The 17,699-nt window shown below is 38.6% G+C and overlaps 1 protein-coding gene and 1 pseudogene across 3 annotated transcripts; both read left to right on the top strand.

Annotated features, from left to right (window-relative positions):
- The first annotated feature begins 8,272 nt into the window (after nt 1-8,272).
- Nucleotides 8,273-10,809, top strand: LOC110746760 (FBD-associated F-box protein At4g13985-like). Of its 3 annotated transcripts, none has more exons than XM_088255924.1 (4): nt 8,273-8,528; nt 8,625-9,649; nt 10,060-10,239; nt 10,347-10,809. In XM_088255924.1, the coding sequence occupies exons 2-4, from the start codon at nt 8,639-8,641 to the stop codon at nt 10,602-10,604; spliced, it is 1,449 nt and encodes a 482-aa protein (XP_088112050.1). In that variant the 5' UTR covers nt 8,273-8,528; nt 8,625-8,638; the 3' UTR covers nt 10,605-10,809. The 3 variants fall into 3 exon arrangements, with proteins under 3 accessions (XP_088112050.1, XP_088112051.1, XP_021802694.2); XM_088255925.1 differs by having other exon boundaries at nt 8,273-9,251; nt 9,489-9,649; XM_021947002.2 differs by having other exon boundaries at nt 8,274-9,649.
- Nucleotides 10,810-11,675: 866 nt separating this feature from the next.
- Nucleotides 11,676-12,623, top strand: LOC110746759 (F-box/LRR-repeat protein 25-like; annotated as a pseudogene).
- The last annotated feature ends 5,076 nt before the right edge of the window (nt 12,624-17,699 follow it).

Genomic DNA, 17,699 nt, shown 5'->3' with positions numbered 1-17,699 from the left:
TAAACTTTACGAAATAGGAAAGCAAATTAACTAATAAGAAATCCTTTCCTAGGAAGGAATCTTTAAGAATTAGGAAAACTAATAATAGGAAAACTAATCCAAGTAGAATTAGGAAAACTAATAATATGCATTCTGCATCAGATTGACTTCCCAACTTTCAAAGAATTGAAGTAATTAATCTTGCGGAAAATGATAGACAGAATCAGCAACTTTCAGACGAAGTTGCTCATAACATTCTTGCCTTCCTTGATATAAAAGACCTCACTCGTTTCAGCTGTATCTCCAAAAGATGCAGAGAGCTTTATCTGTCAACTCCCTCACTGAATTTTGTTGAAATTGTTAACCTGCAAAAAGCTGTTAAAGTTAATGAGTTCTTTGGATAGGTTCTTATTCATTCATCGTGCGGTTAATAAGATACATGGCTTTCGTATTTGTTGGCTTGATTTGCCTTAAAGAGAAAATCCATGTTTCGCTGAAGATGTGAGGTTTCGATTTATTACGTGGATCCAGAATGCTGTGAGGTGTAAAGTTGAAGTTCTTGAGGTTAATGTCGAAGCAGTAGGGAGACTTTTGTTGGGAAAATGGCTCACCTAAGGATACAAGGTTGGTTTTGGCGCTGAAAGGAAGATTTTGAATCTGCCTAAAAGCGACCGGTCGCTAGGCATTTGCGACCGGTCGTTTTGAAGCAGATTCGAAGTCTGGAGCAACATCAACGAGCGACCGGTCGCCAGTTCTTTGCGACCGGTCGCAGGAAGCTAGCGACCGGTCGCTTAGCATTTGCGACCGGTCGTTTAGAAGCAGATTCAAGGTCTGGAGGAAAAACCAAAAGCGACCGGTCGCCAGTTCCTGGCGACCGGTCGTCCCAATCGTGCTGTGACGATTTCTTACGCGTTTTCAACAGTGTTTTCAATGGCTATCGCTTTCCACAAGATTTCAGAGGCTTAGTGGGTCACTTCTGAGTTAAATGAACGTTGACTACCTGCTGGATAGTTGGGAGAGCACTCATGGCTAATTGGTTATCTTATTTCAAAGATATCACTCTCCATTTTCTGGTGTAAGTGGGAGGTGGCTGAGTTGGATTCTATTTACCTACTTGATCTGACATTTAGTCTAAGTGGTGACTAAAGGGAAGAACGTGGAGGACAAGCTGATATCTTATCTCTTGTCTATTGGCTTGTGTAGGAAATGGGGTGAAGTAAGATAACACAAGAGGAGAAAACAAGTTGAATAATTGTAAGTGGAAGAAGCTGGTATTCCAAGTTGAGTTAGAGCTGAAGTTTTAAGTTGTGTGTTCAGAAAAACTAAGGGGAGAGCAAGAGAGTTCTCTAAGTGTATCAAGGTGTTGAGCAAGGGTGTGAGAGAAACAGATTGTGAGGGTAGTGTTCTAAGGGGGTTTCCTTTGTAAACCAAAGTTGTAACCTATCTTCATTAGTGAAATTTCTCAAGGTGATCACCAAAGAGGATGTAGGCAATTTGCTGAACCTCTATAAACACTTGTGTCATTTGTGCTTGGTTAATTTCTGTGTGTGTGTGTAAGACTCATCCATCATTGAGTTCTTTGTCCAAAGTCCATCAACAACAAGATCTTAAAAGGGCAGTGAGTTAGTCATTAATTCTCAACAAGTGGTATCAGAGCTGTGTTTGGCAGCTGGAGCTAGTTCTTCTCTTGGAGTGCTAGTGTGTTGAAGATGGCAAGTGACATGGAAGCTGAGAGTGGTAGCAGTTCACAGCATATGAAGCCACCACAGGCAGCAAGTATGAAGGTGGAGTTAAAGCCTTTCACAGGGAAGGAGAACTTCACTCTTTGGCAACGAAGGATGAAGTCAGCTCTTACACAACAACAGCTCCATGTAGTGTTGGTTGGCAAGGAGAAGAAGCCAGCAAGCATGACGGATGATGAGTGGGGAGTTCTTGACGAGTTAGCCAGAGGAGCTATCGAAAACTATCTCTCCGATGAGGTGCTCATCAACGTGATAAAGGATACAGCGAAGCAAACATGGGAGAAGCTCGAAGAGATGTTTGCAGGGAAATCGTTGTCCAACAAACTCTTCCTCAAGGAAGAACTCCTGAATCTTAAGATGGAGGAGGGAGGAAATCTAATGGAACATCTAAGTAGTTTCAATAGATGTGTTGCTGACTTGCAGAGAATGGATGTGAATTATAGTCCGGAGGATAAGGCTCTCATGTTGTTGACATCCTTACCTTCGTCCTATAAACACTTCCGAACCACTCTTATGTTCGGAAAGGTTACTCTTGATTTTGAGCCTGTGGTGCAAGACATCATGACACACCATAGGATGACTCAACGTTCGGGAGAAAACTCTCAAGGTGAAGGTCTAGTTGCAAAGACCGGAGAGAGAGGTCGTTCAAAGAGGCGTGAAGGCAAGAAAGGCAATAGAGGAAGGTCCAAATCCAAGGCGAAAGATGGTTGTTTCGAGTGTGGGTCAAAGGAGCATTGGAAAAAGAATTGCCCCATATGGAAGGAGAAGAAGAACAAAGGGAAGAATGCAGCAAACACAGCGGAGGATGTCACGGAAAGTGATGGTGAGCTTTTGTGTGTTAATAGCAATGTTAAAACAAATGCATTGGCTAATTCTTCAAGGTGTTCCTCTTCCGATTGGATTTTGGATTCCGGATGCTCATATCATATGTGCTCAAACAAGGAGTGGTTTGACACGTATGAGAAAGAAGATAGCAGTGAAGTGATGATGGGGGATGGCTCAATGTGTAGAGTCAAAGGAACCGGTACAATCAAGGTAAAGATGCATGATGGGGCTGTTAGGACGCTTGGAATGGTAAGGCACATTCCAAAGTTGCGTAAGAATCTCATTTCCCTTGGAACTCTTGATAAGAATGGTTATTCATTCAAAGCAAATGGAGGGAAACTCATAGTCTCAAAAGGTTCACTTGTGATTATGAAGGGTGAGATTCAACCTAATTGTCTATATAGGTTGTGTGGTACAACAATCATAGGTGGAGCAGCTGTATCTACAAGCAAGGACTCGGAAGATGAAACTCAGCTTTGGCATTTGAGGCTAGGGCACATGAGTGAGAGGGGCATGCAGGAACTACACAACAGAAAATTGTTGAAAGGTGTTCAAAGTTGCAAGCTTGAGTTCTGCAGATTTTGTACCATGGGAAAGCAATCAAAAATAGCTTTCAAGCAGCGAAACAAAGAGGAAGAAAGCACGGGTGTGCTAGATTATATTCACACGGATGTATGGGGGCCATCACCGGTTAAATCGAAGGGTGGAGCTCGCTATTTTGTGACTTTCTTGGATGATTTTTCCAGGAAGGTTTGGGTCTACTTCATGAAGGAGAAATCTGAGGTCTTCACCAAATTCAAAGAGTGGAAGGCGGAAGTAGAGAACCTAACCGGAAGAAAGATCAAGATCCTAAAGAGTGACAATGGTGGTGAATATAAGGACAGCAAGTTCCTTGAGTTTTGCAAAAGTGAAGGCATTAAAAGGCACTTTACCGTGAAGAAGACACCCCAACAAAATGGAGCTGCGGAGAGGATGAACCGAACTCTCATGGAGCGTGAGAGATGTATGAGAATTCATGCAGGGTTGCCCGAATCTTTTTGGGCAGAAACGGTTAACCACGCTGCCTATTTGGTTAACCGATCGCCTTCAAGAAATCTTGAGTTCAAGTGTGCAGAGGAGGTATGGTCTAAAAGGTCAATCGATTATTCGAATCTTAAGGTGTTTGGGTGCAGTGCATATGCACTTATTCCTAGTGATGAAAGATCCAAGTTGAAGCCAAAGTCTCTTGAATGTATTTTCATTGGATTTGAGAGTGGTGTGAAGGGCTACAAGCTGTGGGATCCAGTGAACCACAAGAAGATACTCAGCAGAAATGTTGTGTTTGATGAGAAGACCATACCTATGAACAAAGTCAAGAATTCAGAGGCAAAGGAGGATGTTGTTGAGAAAGAAACAACCTTTGAAGTTCCACTCAAGAAGGTGTCAAGAAAGACTACTCAGAAACAGCCAACTGAAGACGTTCAGGAGGAGGTGGAGTCCGACATTGAAGAGGAAGAAGCTGGGCAGCATCAACAACACACTCAAGAAGAAGAAGAGGCTCAAGAACAGGTGGAGCCATCATCTATAGCTCGGTCCAGGCCCAAGAGAACCATCAAACCACCTCAAAGGTTTGGATGGGAGATGGATGCAGTTCACTATGCCCTAAATGCTAGTGAAGAAGAACCAACCACGTTCCAAGAAGCTGTTGAGAACAAGGAACGGGAAAGTTGGATGGAAGCTATGATGCAAGAGATGGAATCTCTACACCAAAACTCAGTTTGGGAGTTAGTTCCTAAACCCAAAGGTCGCAAGGTTATTGGCTGCAAATGGGTGTTTAGGAAGAAAGAAGAAATGCATGAGAAGGGTGCCACCTTATTCAAAGCTCGGTTGGTGGCAAAAGGATTCTTGCAAAAGGAGGGAGTTGATTATGATGAAATCTTCTCTCCGGTGGTGAAACATACTTCTATACGACTACTACTCTCCATAGTAGCACAAGAGGACATGGAGGTGGAGCAAATGGATGTGAAGACTGCTTTCCTTCATGGTGAATTGGAGGAAGACATCTACATGAGCCAACCTCAAGGGTTCATTGAAGCAGGGAAGGAAAATCTGGTTTGCAGGTTGAAGAAGTCTTTGTATGGACTGAAGCAATCTCCAAGGCAGTGGAACAAGTGCTTCGATTCTTACATGATGAAGATTGGGTATAGAAGATGTGAATCTGATTGTTGTGTGTACTCTCATGCATTCAAGGATGGTAACTTCATCCTTTTGCTTCTTTATGTTGATGACATGCTAATTGCATGTAAGGACATGTCAAAAATCCAGAATTTGAAGACATTACTTGGAAGGGAGTTTGACATGAAGGATCTTGGTGCTGCACAAAAGATCCTAGGAATGGAGATAAGGAGAGACAGAAAGGAAGGCAAGTTGTGGCTGTCACAAAGCAAGTATATTTCCAAGGTACTTGAAAGGTTTAATATGATGGATTGCAAACCGGTGTCTACTCCTTTGGCGGAGCATTTTAAGTTAAGTGCAAAAGAATGTCCTTCTACGAATGTGGAGAAGGAGGAAATGAGTAAAGTTCCATATGCAAGCTTGGTAGGGTGTCTCATGTATGCAATGGTGTGCACACGCCCCGACTTAGCCCAAGCCGTTAGTGTGGTGTCAAGGTATATGGCGAATCCTGGAAGGCAACATTGGACAGCAGCAAAATGGATTCTCAGGTACTTGAAGGGCACCAAAAGGCTTGGGATATTGTTTGAAAGACAACAAGGAAAGGCATGTGTGTCGGGGTATGTAGATTCTGATTATGCAGGAGATCTAGACAAGAGGAGATCCACCACAGGATATGTCTTCACTTGTGGTGGAGGACCGATTAGTTGGAGAGCAGTGTTACAATCGGTTAGTGCCTTGTCTACTACGGAAGCGGAGTATATGGCTTTAACGGAAGCTTCAAAAGAAGCGGTATGGCTGAAGAGATTGGCAAAGGAATTCGGGATAGCTCAAGACTTGGTGGTGATTCTAAGTGACAGTCAAAGTGCTATTTGCTTAGTGAAGAATCAAGTGTTCCATGGGAGGTCCAAACACATTGATGTGAGATACCACCGGATAAGGGATTGGGTGAATGATGGAGACATCACAATAATGAAGGTTCATACAAATGAGAACGCTTCAGATTGCCTAACAAAGCCAGTCACAACAGCTAAGTTCAAGCATTGTTTGAGCTTGCTCAATCTTGTTACATGCTAAAGATTGAGGTGGAGTTCTTGAGAGTTATTAGGACGATTCTCAAGACATTACAGATGTCCTAGAAGGCAATGATGTCCACAAGGAGTATTAGGCTCGCCATGGTGGAGATTGTTGGGAAAATGGCTCACCTAAGGATACAAGGTTGGTTTTGGCGCTGAAAGGAAGATTTTGAATCTGCCTAAAAGCGACCGGTCGCTAGGCATTTGCGACCGGTCGTTTTGAAGCAGATTCGAAGTCTGGAGCAACATCAACGAGCGACCGGTCGCCAGTTCTTTGCGACCGGTCGCAGGAAGCTAGCGACCGGTCGCTTAGCATTTGCGACCGGTCGTTTAGAAGCAGATTCAAGGTCTGGAGGAAAAACCAAAAGCGACCGGTCGCCAGTTCCTGGCGACCGGTCGTCCCAATCGTGCTGTGACGATTTCTTACGCGTTTTCAACAGTGTTTTCAATGGCTATCGCTTTCCACAAGATTTCAGAGGCTTAGTGGGTCACTTCTGAGTTAAATGAACGTTGACTACCTGCTGGATAGTTGGGAGAGCACTCATGGCTAATTGGTTATCTTATTTCAAAGATATCACTCTCCATTTTCTGGTGTAAGTGGGAGGTGGCTGAGTTGGATTCTATTTACCTACTTGATCTGACATTTAGTCTAAGTGGTGACTAAAGGGAAGAACGTGGAGGACAAGCTGATATCTTATCTCTTGTCTATTGGCTTGTGTAGGAAATGGGGTGAAGTAAGATAACACAAGAGGAGAAAACAAGTTGAATAATTGTAAGTGGAAGAAGCTGGTATTCCAAGTTGAGTTAGAGCTGAAGTTTTAAGTTGTGTGTTCAGAAAAACTAAGGGGAGAGCAAGAGAGTTCTCTAAGTGTATCAAGGTGTTGAGCAAGGGTGTGAGAGAAACAGATTGTGAGGGTAGTGTTCTAAGGGGGTTTCCTTTGTAAACCAAAGTTGTAACCTATCTTCATTAGTGAAATTTCTCAAGGTGATCACCAAAGAGGATGTAGGCAATTTGCTGAACCTCTATAAACACTTGTGTCATTTGTGCTTGGTTAATTTCTGTGTGTGTGTGTAAGACTCATCCATCATTGAGTTCTTTGTCCAAAGTCCATCAACAACAAGATCTTAAAAGGGCAGTGAGTTAGTCATTAATTCTCAACAACTTTATTTGTTACCGTCGCTGTCAGATTCTTAAAGCACCCTCCCTTGCTTCTTCCTCTAATCTTGAATACTTGAAGCTGAGATATATTCTTAAAATCTTGTCTGAAGTTCTCTGCAGTATAAACAGGGTTGAAGCTCTTGTTCTAAACAAAGAGACTACCATGGTAACTGGACACTACTATTCAATTTTTTTTTTTTTTGAATCTATTAGTTTTTTCAATTTGGACTTGTTTAGTTTATATTCTTTCCCAGCATGGCAACAGGGTAAGTTAATTTGTACTTGTTGATTGTTGCCTTTACCTGCAGTGTTGTGGTTTTAATACGGGATATTGGAGATTGCAAAACATTCCTTTTATTGATCAACTTCAGGAGGTAACTATATACATAGAGCTGTCCAATGGAATTCAGTTTGCAAAGTATGTCCTCGAGCGTGGTCAGAATTTGAAGAAAGCTGAGAAGCCTCATCAGTCGAAAAGCTGTAAGGAAGATAAGGAAAAGCATGATGACTTGTCTGTTTCAAAGTTGTCATTTTGGAGGATCAAGAAAGAGATATATAATCATAATTTGAACATGCTCACCAGATGGAGGATCATCAAGGGTTGTCTTGTGTCTTGTCTCCCCACTCTTCCAGAGAGCTCAAAACCAGATCACCAGTCTTCCCTATGCAGTCCGATGTATCGTTTGAATCTAAGTGTACGGTTTGCTTTCAAAAGAAGAAGTTGTTGAGAGTATTTGTCCCACATTGAAAAGTTAAGGGACCAAGCCTGGGTTTATAAGGAGTTGGGCTACTCCCCCCATTGTCAATTGGTTTTGGGGTGGAATCTCAACTTCCTTCATGGCATCAGAGCAAAGCTTCACGTGTTGAGCCTAACGGCCACACGTGCTCCCACGTCACCCAATATGTGTCAACGTGTTAGGCTTGAAAGTTCGCCACATGTGCCTGGGTTTATAAGGAGTTGGGCTACTCCCCCCATTGCCAATTGATTTTGGGGTGGAACCTCAACTTCCTTCAGAAGTATGTTTCACGAAAGATGTGAGTGATATGTAAGTCCCAGCAATCGAACGGACTTGAGCACGCTCAAACTTGAAGAAAATGATGATTGTTCATTAACCCTCCCCCACCAGAGCAAGTTCCTTCACTCCAGTCTCCAGCGTTAGTACGCAGAATTCAATCTGTTGAAAACATAGCATCCAGGATAATATGTTAAATCAATTCCATTGTTAATCCAAAAGTGCACACGATGGATTTTCAGGGAACTGCAATAGCAAAATCGATGAACTATAGGGATAAAAGTGACTTTTTGCCTTTGGGATTAAAGGGACAAAAATACCCCTCACGTGAGGGGCACAAAAGCTGGTTTCCCTTCATCTTCTCTGCAAACCCCCGCCACCCAAAGCCTCCCTAAACCCTAAACCTTTCTCTCTTTCTTAGAATTGCCGAACCAGATAAAGATCGTTGAGCTCAGCCCAACCTCATCCCACTTCGACTGCATCATCAACCGCAACCCTTGCTTTCCCTTCCTCACCAAATCGAAATATTCTCTCCAAACTACCACCTCCCCTCCGCCTCGACGACGTCGGAAAATCTTGCAAGGTATCTTCTTTTCTTTTTTCTTTTTTGTTTCCAGATTGAAAGTTCTCTTAGGTTTCAGCCTTGGAGCCTTTGCATTTTTGCCGGATCTGTTTCCAGTTGACGAAGGAGTTATGGGTGGAGGAGGTTGTAGTGGGAAAATGGTAGACGGAATCAGTAACCTTTCAGACGAAGTTGTTCATCGCATTCTTTCCTTCCTTGTCATAAAAGACCTCACTCGTTTCGGCTGCGTCTCCAAAAGAAGCAGAGAGCTTTATCTGTCAGCTCCTTCACTGGATTTTGATATGTCCTCTGGTCCATGTATTTATATATCCCCCTTTGAAAAGCGGTTAAAGTTGTTGAGTTCTTTGGATAGGTTCTTATTTATTCATCGTGAGGTTAATAAGATACAGCGCTTTCGTATTTCTTGGTGTGGTTTACTTCCAAATGGTGAACAAGAACTGTATTTCAGTGACGATGTGAGGTTTCGAGTGATTACATGGATCCACAATGCTGTGAGGTGTAAAGTTGAAGTCCTTGAGATTGTTGCCGGATTTTTTATGGTGAGACGTTATTCGTTACCATCGTCTGTCTTTCTTTGTGGATCTTTGAGGTCTCTATTGCTGACCAGGGGCTGTACGATTCTTAAAGCACCCTCACTTGCTTCTTCCTCTAATCTTGAATACTTGAAGTTGGATGATGTTTTCATAGAAGATGAGGGGTTTTTCAAATGGATCTCATGTTCATGTAAGTGCATCAAGGAGTTACATCTTGAAGATATTTTTGGAATAAATCAGATCACCATTGAAAGCTCCTCTTTGAAATCTTTTAGTTTTGTGCTTGATTCCCCCGTGTATATTGACTATATCCTTAGCATCTCAGCCGAAAAACTTGAAGACATACTTGTTCACTTGGATCTTCGTAACTGTGTCAAGAATTTGGTCAATATTTTTGCTCCAAATCTTAAGTATTTGAAATTGTCAGGGGATGATGTATGGATTGGCCAAAGTTTGGGGAAATCTACGTCTTTAGAAAAAGCCGAGTTTTTTCTGGAATCTAATCGCCGTTGCTTTAAAATATTGTCTGAGGTTCTCTGCAGTATAAACAAGGTTGAAACTCTTGTTCTAAACAGAGAGACCACCATGGTAACTAGACACTACTCTTCAAGATGTTCTTTTTATTTAATGGTTTTTGTTTTTTCAATTTTGTCATGTTTAGGTTATATTCTTTCCCAGCATGGCAATAGGGGTAAGTTAATTTCAGAAAACTGATGGCAATAAGATTTGGTTGTATTTGTTATTAATTTTGGTTATACTGGCTAGAATGAAATTTCATGTTGATGTTTCTTGTTTGTTTTAGAATTGTCAGACTGAAACTTTGTAATAGTACTTTGACAGATCAAGTACTTCAAAAACCATGATAGTTTCAACTTTTAGTTAGTAATGACTATTTCATCGACTTATTTTCTCAAATATATTGCAGGTAGTTCTTTTCTTAATTAATGTTCATAATTCTTGTCTTTCGGTTCCCTTATGTTTATGTTTATAACTTGTAGGCTGTCTTCTATGGAGATTTCATGCCACTGCTATTAGAGAATGTTTGTTATTTGTCTATTCATGTTGGAAGCTTTCGTGATATGCTAGTCCCAGGAATGGTCTCCACTTTTGAAGGAATGCGTAATTTGAGTACTTTGGAAATAAAGTCTGACCTAGAATTCTTTGAACCTAAAACTGATGTAAGTGAAAGTGTTGCCTATTTCTTTCCCCCTCTCTTTCATGATTAGTTCTTTTTGGGTTCGGAAATTTCAGCTGGTTTGCTTGTTGATTGTTGCCTTTCCTGCAGTGTTCTGGGTTTAATATGGGATATTGGAGATTGCAAAACATTTCTTTTATTCATCAACTTAAGGAAGTAACCATAGAGCTTTCCATTGGATCTAATGGAATTCAGTTTGCAAAATATGTGCTCGAGCATGCTCAGAATTTGAAGAAAATGACAGTTTTTCATGCACCTCAGCAGTCGAAAGCTGTAAGGAAGATAACAAAAAGCAAGATAGCTTCCAGTGCCAAACTTGTCTTTTTGGAGGATAGAGAAAGAGGTTGATAATCATAATCTGAACAGCTCACCAGATGAAGGTTCGTCAAGGGTTGTCTCCCCAAACTTCCAGAGAGCTCAATTAGATCAACTGTCTTCTCTATGCTGTTCAATGTTTTGTTTGAATCTGAGTGTACGTGTTATTTTCGTTTAACTCAACTGTGTACTGACTGATAATCCTAGATCATATGTGCTTTTTTTTGAAGTTACATAATTTGGTAGATTACGTGAAGCTTATGGTTTTTGATTTTTTTAGTAGCTGCTTTTTGTTGCTAGCCTGTTTGGCTGTTTCGATTGCCAACCAACTCAGAAATTCTATCCCTGGAAATATGTTAAATCAATTCCATGGACAATCCAATATTAGTGCACATGATGGATTTTCAGGGGATGATAATTTACTTAAGAACAGAGTGAATGGTTTTGATGAATAGTTTGTTCATTTGTAACTTATCTTTTTCTACTTTTTCTAATTTTTTTATAAACTTGTTTTTAACATTTACAATAAAGATTTGTATTGTTATTTATGGATTTTAAAGCATAAATTTTTTTGCAAACTTTAGCATATAAATATTTGTTACATATTAATAGAAAAAAAAAAAAAGTAAACGTATGCAAGATTCAAATCTCCAGCTAATAGGAAGAAAATTGAACCAACTTTCTTTTGGTCTGAATAGGATTGGTGAGTTGGTGGTGTCACATGCATTTTCCGAAAATATGAACTTCAATAGAAGGAAACATCAAAGGGCTACACAATAAACCCAAGCGCAAAATCCCTCTTAAATCACCTCGTGCACTCCTTATTCGTGAGTCATAGACGAGTGTCAGACGTGAGATTGGGCGTGTCAAAATCTTTCCCTAAACAAAACCCCACAAAGCCAGCCAAGCACCATTCTCCAATTTATATAAGACCCAGTTTGGCTGAAGCATCCTCCTGCTAGCTTGAGTAAGGGTGCATCAATGGTGGTAAGTGCTAGTATCAAAGCAACCTACTTGTCTTTATTTAATTCAGTGTACAAATGAATATAATTGATGTTTTAGTATATAATTGAAACCAACTTCTCTTAAAAACACAGCAACACAGAAATAATTAGTCTCATGGAACCCAAGCCTAAGTTACTTGCCACTGCAAGTTGCCAAGGTCAAGGAGTTCAGGCTGAGAGTATGATGTTAGACAGACTTAGTCATCTTCCAGACGAAGTTACCCATCACATTCTTTCCTTCCTTGACCTAACAGATGTAATTCGTGTTGGCTGTGTGTCCAAAAGATGCAGAGAATTTTCTCTCTCACATATCCACCTGCAGTAAGCGGTTGGAGTTGATGAGTTCTTTGGACAGGTTCCTGTTTGATCGCAGGGATAATAAGATAGTGAGCTGTCGTATTAACTGGCTTCTCCATAACTTCGATATTGATAACTGCTTTTGTGATGAGACTTTCCGGGTCATGATGTGGATCTACAATGCTGTAAGATGCAATGTTGAAGAGCTTCATCTAAGCATCTGTGAATATAAAGGGAAACCACTGTTAGCACTTCTGTCTTTCATCTTTCTTTGTGAATCTCTGCGGTCTCTAAAGGTGGACTTTAAGTGTAAGATTCTTAAAGCACCCCCTGCTCGCTTCTTTATCGAATCTCGAAAGCTTGATCCTGGCACATGTTAATGTAGAAGATGAGGGGTTTTTCAAATGGATATTATGTTCCTGCAAATCCCTAAAGCTGTTACATCTTGATAGTTGTGATGGGATGCAAAACATGGCCATTGAAAGCTTGTCTTTGGAAACATTGATTTTTGTGTATCCCGGTTTGAGGATTGGCTGCGAAATTAACATCTCAATCTCAGGAGAGAAACTTGGTAACTTACAACTGTATTGGGGACGTTGGTCTCAGGCCATAAAATTGTTGTATGTCTTTTTGCTCCAAACCTTAAATATATGGTTTGGTGGGGAAATTTGTTGTTTCCCCAGAATCTGAGGAATTCGATGTTTTTAGACAGAGAGAGTTGATCTTCTTCTGTCGCCTGAATCCAGAGTAGATTTTTACTACCTATTTGAGGTTCTATGCAGCATGAGTAGGATTCATTGTCTTATTCTATATGATTGCATATAGTTTTCTCGGTTCAGAAAATGTGGATGCATGTAAAGGCTGGTCATGTCGGTGACATATTATTGCGTATAGTTTTGATTATTGTTCTTGCAGGATTTTTATGTTCTAAAAGAGAGAAATATTTAAATACTAATTATTCACTAAGTAAATAATAATTAAAACATAACTACTAATTAAAGTAATTAAAAGGGAGAGATTCAGACAATCGGCTATACTGTTGAAATATTCTATTTACAGAGTATGGCCTGGGCCGGTCCCTTTTTTTGTTTTTTTTTTTTATAAATCGTATAGCCGGGCGGCTTTACTGGGTCGTTTTTTAAATTCTTTTTTATAAATAGTATAGCCGATCGGCTATACTCCGGATTTTTTTTATTATAAAAAACCAGTATAGCCGGACGCTTTACTGCGTCCTTTTTAAAAAAAAATCTTTTTTATAAATAATATAGCCGAGCGGCTATACTACCTAGATACAGTGATATTTTTTTTTAAAAGGGTATACTAGTGAAATACCCCCTAAACTTGTACCTAATTTTCGATTTGCCCCCTATCCTTTTTTTATAGAAAATTTAGGAACCGAACTAATTTTTTTCGCCAATGTACCCCCCAACGTCAAAATTTGACACTTTCCATCCATTCTGCCGTTAAATTGAAGGTTAATTTAGTCATTTCGTGTCTCCACTAAACTGAACCCATGCTTCACCTATTAGTTCCTTCGTTTTGGCTCTATTTTTCCCCCAAAAAATTTCCCTCCATTTTCGTACCCTAAACCAGAAGGGGATCTAGGGTTTAGGAGAAAACCCAAAATATTAGGAGATGAGGAGGTCCTTACCTAGCAGAGGTCATGGAGGTCATGGGTCACAGAGGTGGAATGCCGAAGGTGAAGAGGGTAGTTCATGGATGGTGCCTTCAGTCGTTTGCTATTGTGGTAAGACTGCGAAAATCCAAACATCTTGGACTGCTGCACATTCAGGGATTAGGTTTTACATCTGTGGGAGGGTAAGTTTATAATTGAAATTTGGTTTGCAGATTTGAAATTTGGGTTGCTGAGTGGAAATTTGGACTGATGCACTTTTTTTCTTCTGTTTTTTTTTTGGGTATCAATTTGTTGGGAGGAATGTGCAGAATAGATGTAGATATTGGGAATGGGGTGACCCATAAATGTGTGAGAGGTCGAAGCAAATTATACCTGGGCTGCTATGGAAAATAAACATGTTGGAAGATGCAAAAAAGTCTCAGCTGGAGAAGCTGAAAAAGAACCCTTGGTTTTGGGTGTCTTGTTTGTTGTTTGTGATAGTTTTGTGGTTGATGTATGGGAAAGGCAAAGACAACGAAGGGCTAGAGAAGCGTATGTAATCTGTTTGTTGTTTGTTATAGTTTTGGGTGTCTTGTTTGTTGTTTGTGATAGTTTTGTTTGCCTTTTTTTTTTTCCTGAAAGTGACCTAGCCTCCTTCGACTTTTGGATTTAGACTGGGTTGACTTGCGTGGACACGCGAAAGGACTAAAGTGCCCTCCATCTTCACGGCTGAATGGATGGAAAGTGCCAAATTCTGATGTCGAGGGGCACATTGGCGAAAAAAAATAGATCGGTTCCTAAATTTTCTAAAAAAAGAGAATAGGGGGGCTAATTGAAAGCGAGGTACAAGTTCATGGGGTATTTCACCAGTATACCCTTTTTAAAATTGTTTTTCCGCAATTTTTGTTTATCGATAAGAGTAGTTTAGAGTATTATCCATTATTATTAGGCCATTACCCGAGTCTCTATTGTCCCATATTGAGTTTTTACTTTTCCAGAGTTATTGATCATATAAAGCATTTAGCACTTTCACATGTAATACTCGTATTGTACACGTACGTATGTATTTTTCATGTTTAATACACTTGTTTATAACAAAATTTTCAATAATACACACAAAATTCACGTATTATTGAATAAAAATAAAATATATTTAAATATTTAAATACTAATTATTTACTGAGTAAATAATAATTAAAACATAACTACTAATTAAAGTAATTAAAAGAGAGAAATTCAGAAAATGCTATTCAACGGGTACTTTAAAAAATATTCTATTTATAGAGTAAAGCTGAACGGCTACGTGTTTGAAATCTTCAATTTATAGAGTATAGCCGGCTATACTCGTTTCCCCAAACACGCGCGAGGCGCTGGGCTGGTCTTTTTTTTTTTCATAAATAGTATAGCCGGGCGGCTATACTTCCGATTTTTTTTATTTATAAAAAAAGCGTATATCCGCGCAGCTTTACGGGGTCTCTTTTTTAAATTGTTTTTTTTATAAAAAGTATTAGCCGTATAAAAAATTTAGCACTTTCACATTTAATACTCGTATTGTGTATGAACATATGTATTTTTCATGTTTAATACACTTATTTTTTTACAACATTTTCAATAATACACACAAAATTCACGTATTATTCACAAAATACTCACATATTATTGAATAAAAATAAAATATTTTTAAATATTTAAATACTAATTATTCACTAAGTAAATCATAATTAAAACATAATTAAAAGAGAGAAATTCAGAAAATTATATTCAATGGATATAGCCGATCGGCTATACCGTTTAAAAATTCTATTTATAGAGATACTTTTGAAATAGTCTGTTTATGGAGTATAGCTGCTCGGCTATACGCTTTTCACCAAAACACTAGCAAAGTGCTGGGTGGGTCTTGTTTTTATTTTTATTTTGTTTTTAAAAACGTGTAGCCGTGCGGCTATACTCCGGATTTTTTTATATAAAAAACGTATAGCCACGCGGCTTTATGTGGTCCTTTTTTTATATTTATAAATAGTATATTCTTTACCTAGGTACGGTATTTTTTTTTTAAAATTTTTTTTCCGCAATTTTTGTTTATCAATAAGAGTAGTTTAGAGCATTATCCGTTACTAATAGGCCATACTTATTTTTAGGCTATGCACAAAATAGGTACAATATTTAGGTAACAAAAAAATAGGTATGTTATTTATAGGTACACAAAATTGGTACAGTATTTAGGTAACAAATAAATCGGTATGTTATTTATAGGTACATAAAATAGGCACATGTAGAGTTACAAAAGATATGTACATTATTCAAAAAAAAAATAAAAAATAGGCGCATTAGTTTATGTTAAAACGTGATAGGTATATTATATGTTTCTTCATAGATTCAATAGGCTCAAAACGTGACTTACTTAAACTTACCCTAAAAAATTCCTAAATTTAAGCAAATTTAAAACACCATTTGATGTTTTAGTTTCCGATCAAATGTAATCCTTTCCTATCATTAATAATATATCATTGTTTCATTTCAAAAAAAAAAAAACACCATTTGAATATTAATGACAATTGCATCAAATATGTTCAAAGTATATTCAGAACAATCAATTGAGAAAACAACAATTGCAAAGACATGGGGATATTTTGGCCATCTAAAAATTATAATAAATTAAACCTTGAGCTTGATAAGGTAACTTGATGAGTTGGTCTTAGTAATGGGTTTTTATTTATAAAAAAAATAGATTTTATTAATAGGAACAAAAAGTGATGGGTTGCAGTTAAGGAGAATTCAATTTGGTATAGTTTTGGGCGTTAAGAGTGTTTCTGGTTGCTATATCTTTTTTTTTTATATTTCTTTACCATTTTAAATTCATTGATTCATATTTGCTAACGTAAATATTTTTTAAAGTTCTAACATAATTTTTTCTACTTATTTCAATCATTTATAAACTTCTTCTTAACGTTTATGTTCAAGATTTGTACTGTTATTATAGATTTCAAACAATAACAAATTCCTAACTTTGATATATAATTTTTTACTTTCTAAGACCACAAAAAAGAAGAAACTTTCTATATGTTATATACATTATCAAGATGCTCGCCCACATCAAGTTTGATGTCTCAACTATTAATTTAACAAATCGAGCACTCTTAGTCAAAGTCGAAACTATTTGTCTGAATTGATAAGCTTTGTGTTGTCACATTTTCAATAGTTTTGTTTTGATGCACATTTTTTGTAGCTATAAAATAAGAATTTCACACAAAGGATCTTTTGACACACTTTGAGAAAACATAATAGGAAACAACAATAGCTACATTGAAATCAAATGAAGTGCCAATGCAAGTGTTGAGAGAGATAGAGAAAGTTATAAGGTGCATTTTACTTTCACATTTTGAGAAAACGGTACAAGAAACAACAAAAACTATACACTGAAACCCAAGTGTCAATACACGTAATGAGAGAGAGGAGTGACATAAATGAGTTGCAGGTGCGTTTCACTCCCATACTTCGAGAAAACAATAAGGAAACAACAAGAACCATACACTAAAATCAAGTGTCAATACACGTGATGAGATAGAGGGGTGACACAAATGAGTCGTATGTACGTTTCACACTCACACATTTCGAGAAAATAGTAATGGAAAGAACAAGGACCACACATTGAAACCAAGTGCAAATACACGTGATGAGAGAGGGATAAATTCGCAGGTATGTTTAGTTTTCACATTTCGAGAAAACAGTAAAAGAAACAACAAGAATTACACTGAAACCAAGTGCCAATACACCTAATGAGAGGGGTGACATAAATGAGTCGCATGTACGTTTCACTCTCACATTTCGAGAAAACAGTAAAGGAAACAATAAGGACCACACACTAAAAGTGTCAATACACGTGATGAGAGAGAGGGAGAAAGTTGCAAGTATGTTTGACTTTCACATTTCGAGAAAACAGTATAAGAAACAACAAGAACTACACTGAAACTAACAATACACCTTATGAGAGGGGTGACATAAATGAGTTGCAGGTGCGTTTCACTCTCACACTTCGAGAAAACTAAAAAGGAAACAAAAAGAATGACGCAATAAAACCAGGTACTAATACACGTGACGAGAGAGAGGGGTGAGAGATAAACTCATTTCGAGAAAACAGCTCAGGAAACAGCAAAAACCACGCACTAAAACCATGTACCAATACAAGTGACGAGAGAGAAAGGGGTGTGATAA

Source organism: Prunus avium, chromosome 7, assembly GCF_965620075.1.
Source record: "Prunus avium chromosome 7, drPruAviu1.hap1.1, whole genome shotgun sequence".
NCBI classification, from domain to species: domain Eukaryota; kingdom Viridiplantae; phylum Streptophyta; class Magnoliopsida; order Rosales; family Rosaceae; genus Prunus; species Prunus avium.
This window is presented reverse-complemented; position numbering and strand designations above follow the sequence as displayed.

Excerpts from the sequence above, each read along its gene's own strand:
- LOC110746760 (XM_088255924.1), top strand. The coding sequence starts at position 8,639 with ATGGGTGGAGGAGGTTGTAGTGGGAAAATGGTAGACGGAATCAGTAAC. Across the intron at positions 9,650-10,059 it reads TAAACAGAGAGACCACCATG|GCTGTCTTCTATGGAGATTT; the intron begins GTAACTAGACAC and ends TATAACTTGTAG. Across the intron at positions 10,240-10,346 it reads TCTTTGAACCTAAAACTGAT|TGTTCTGGGTTTAATATGGG; the intron begins GTAAGTGAAAGT and ends CCTTTCCTGCAG.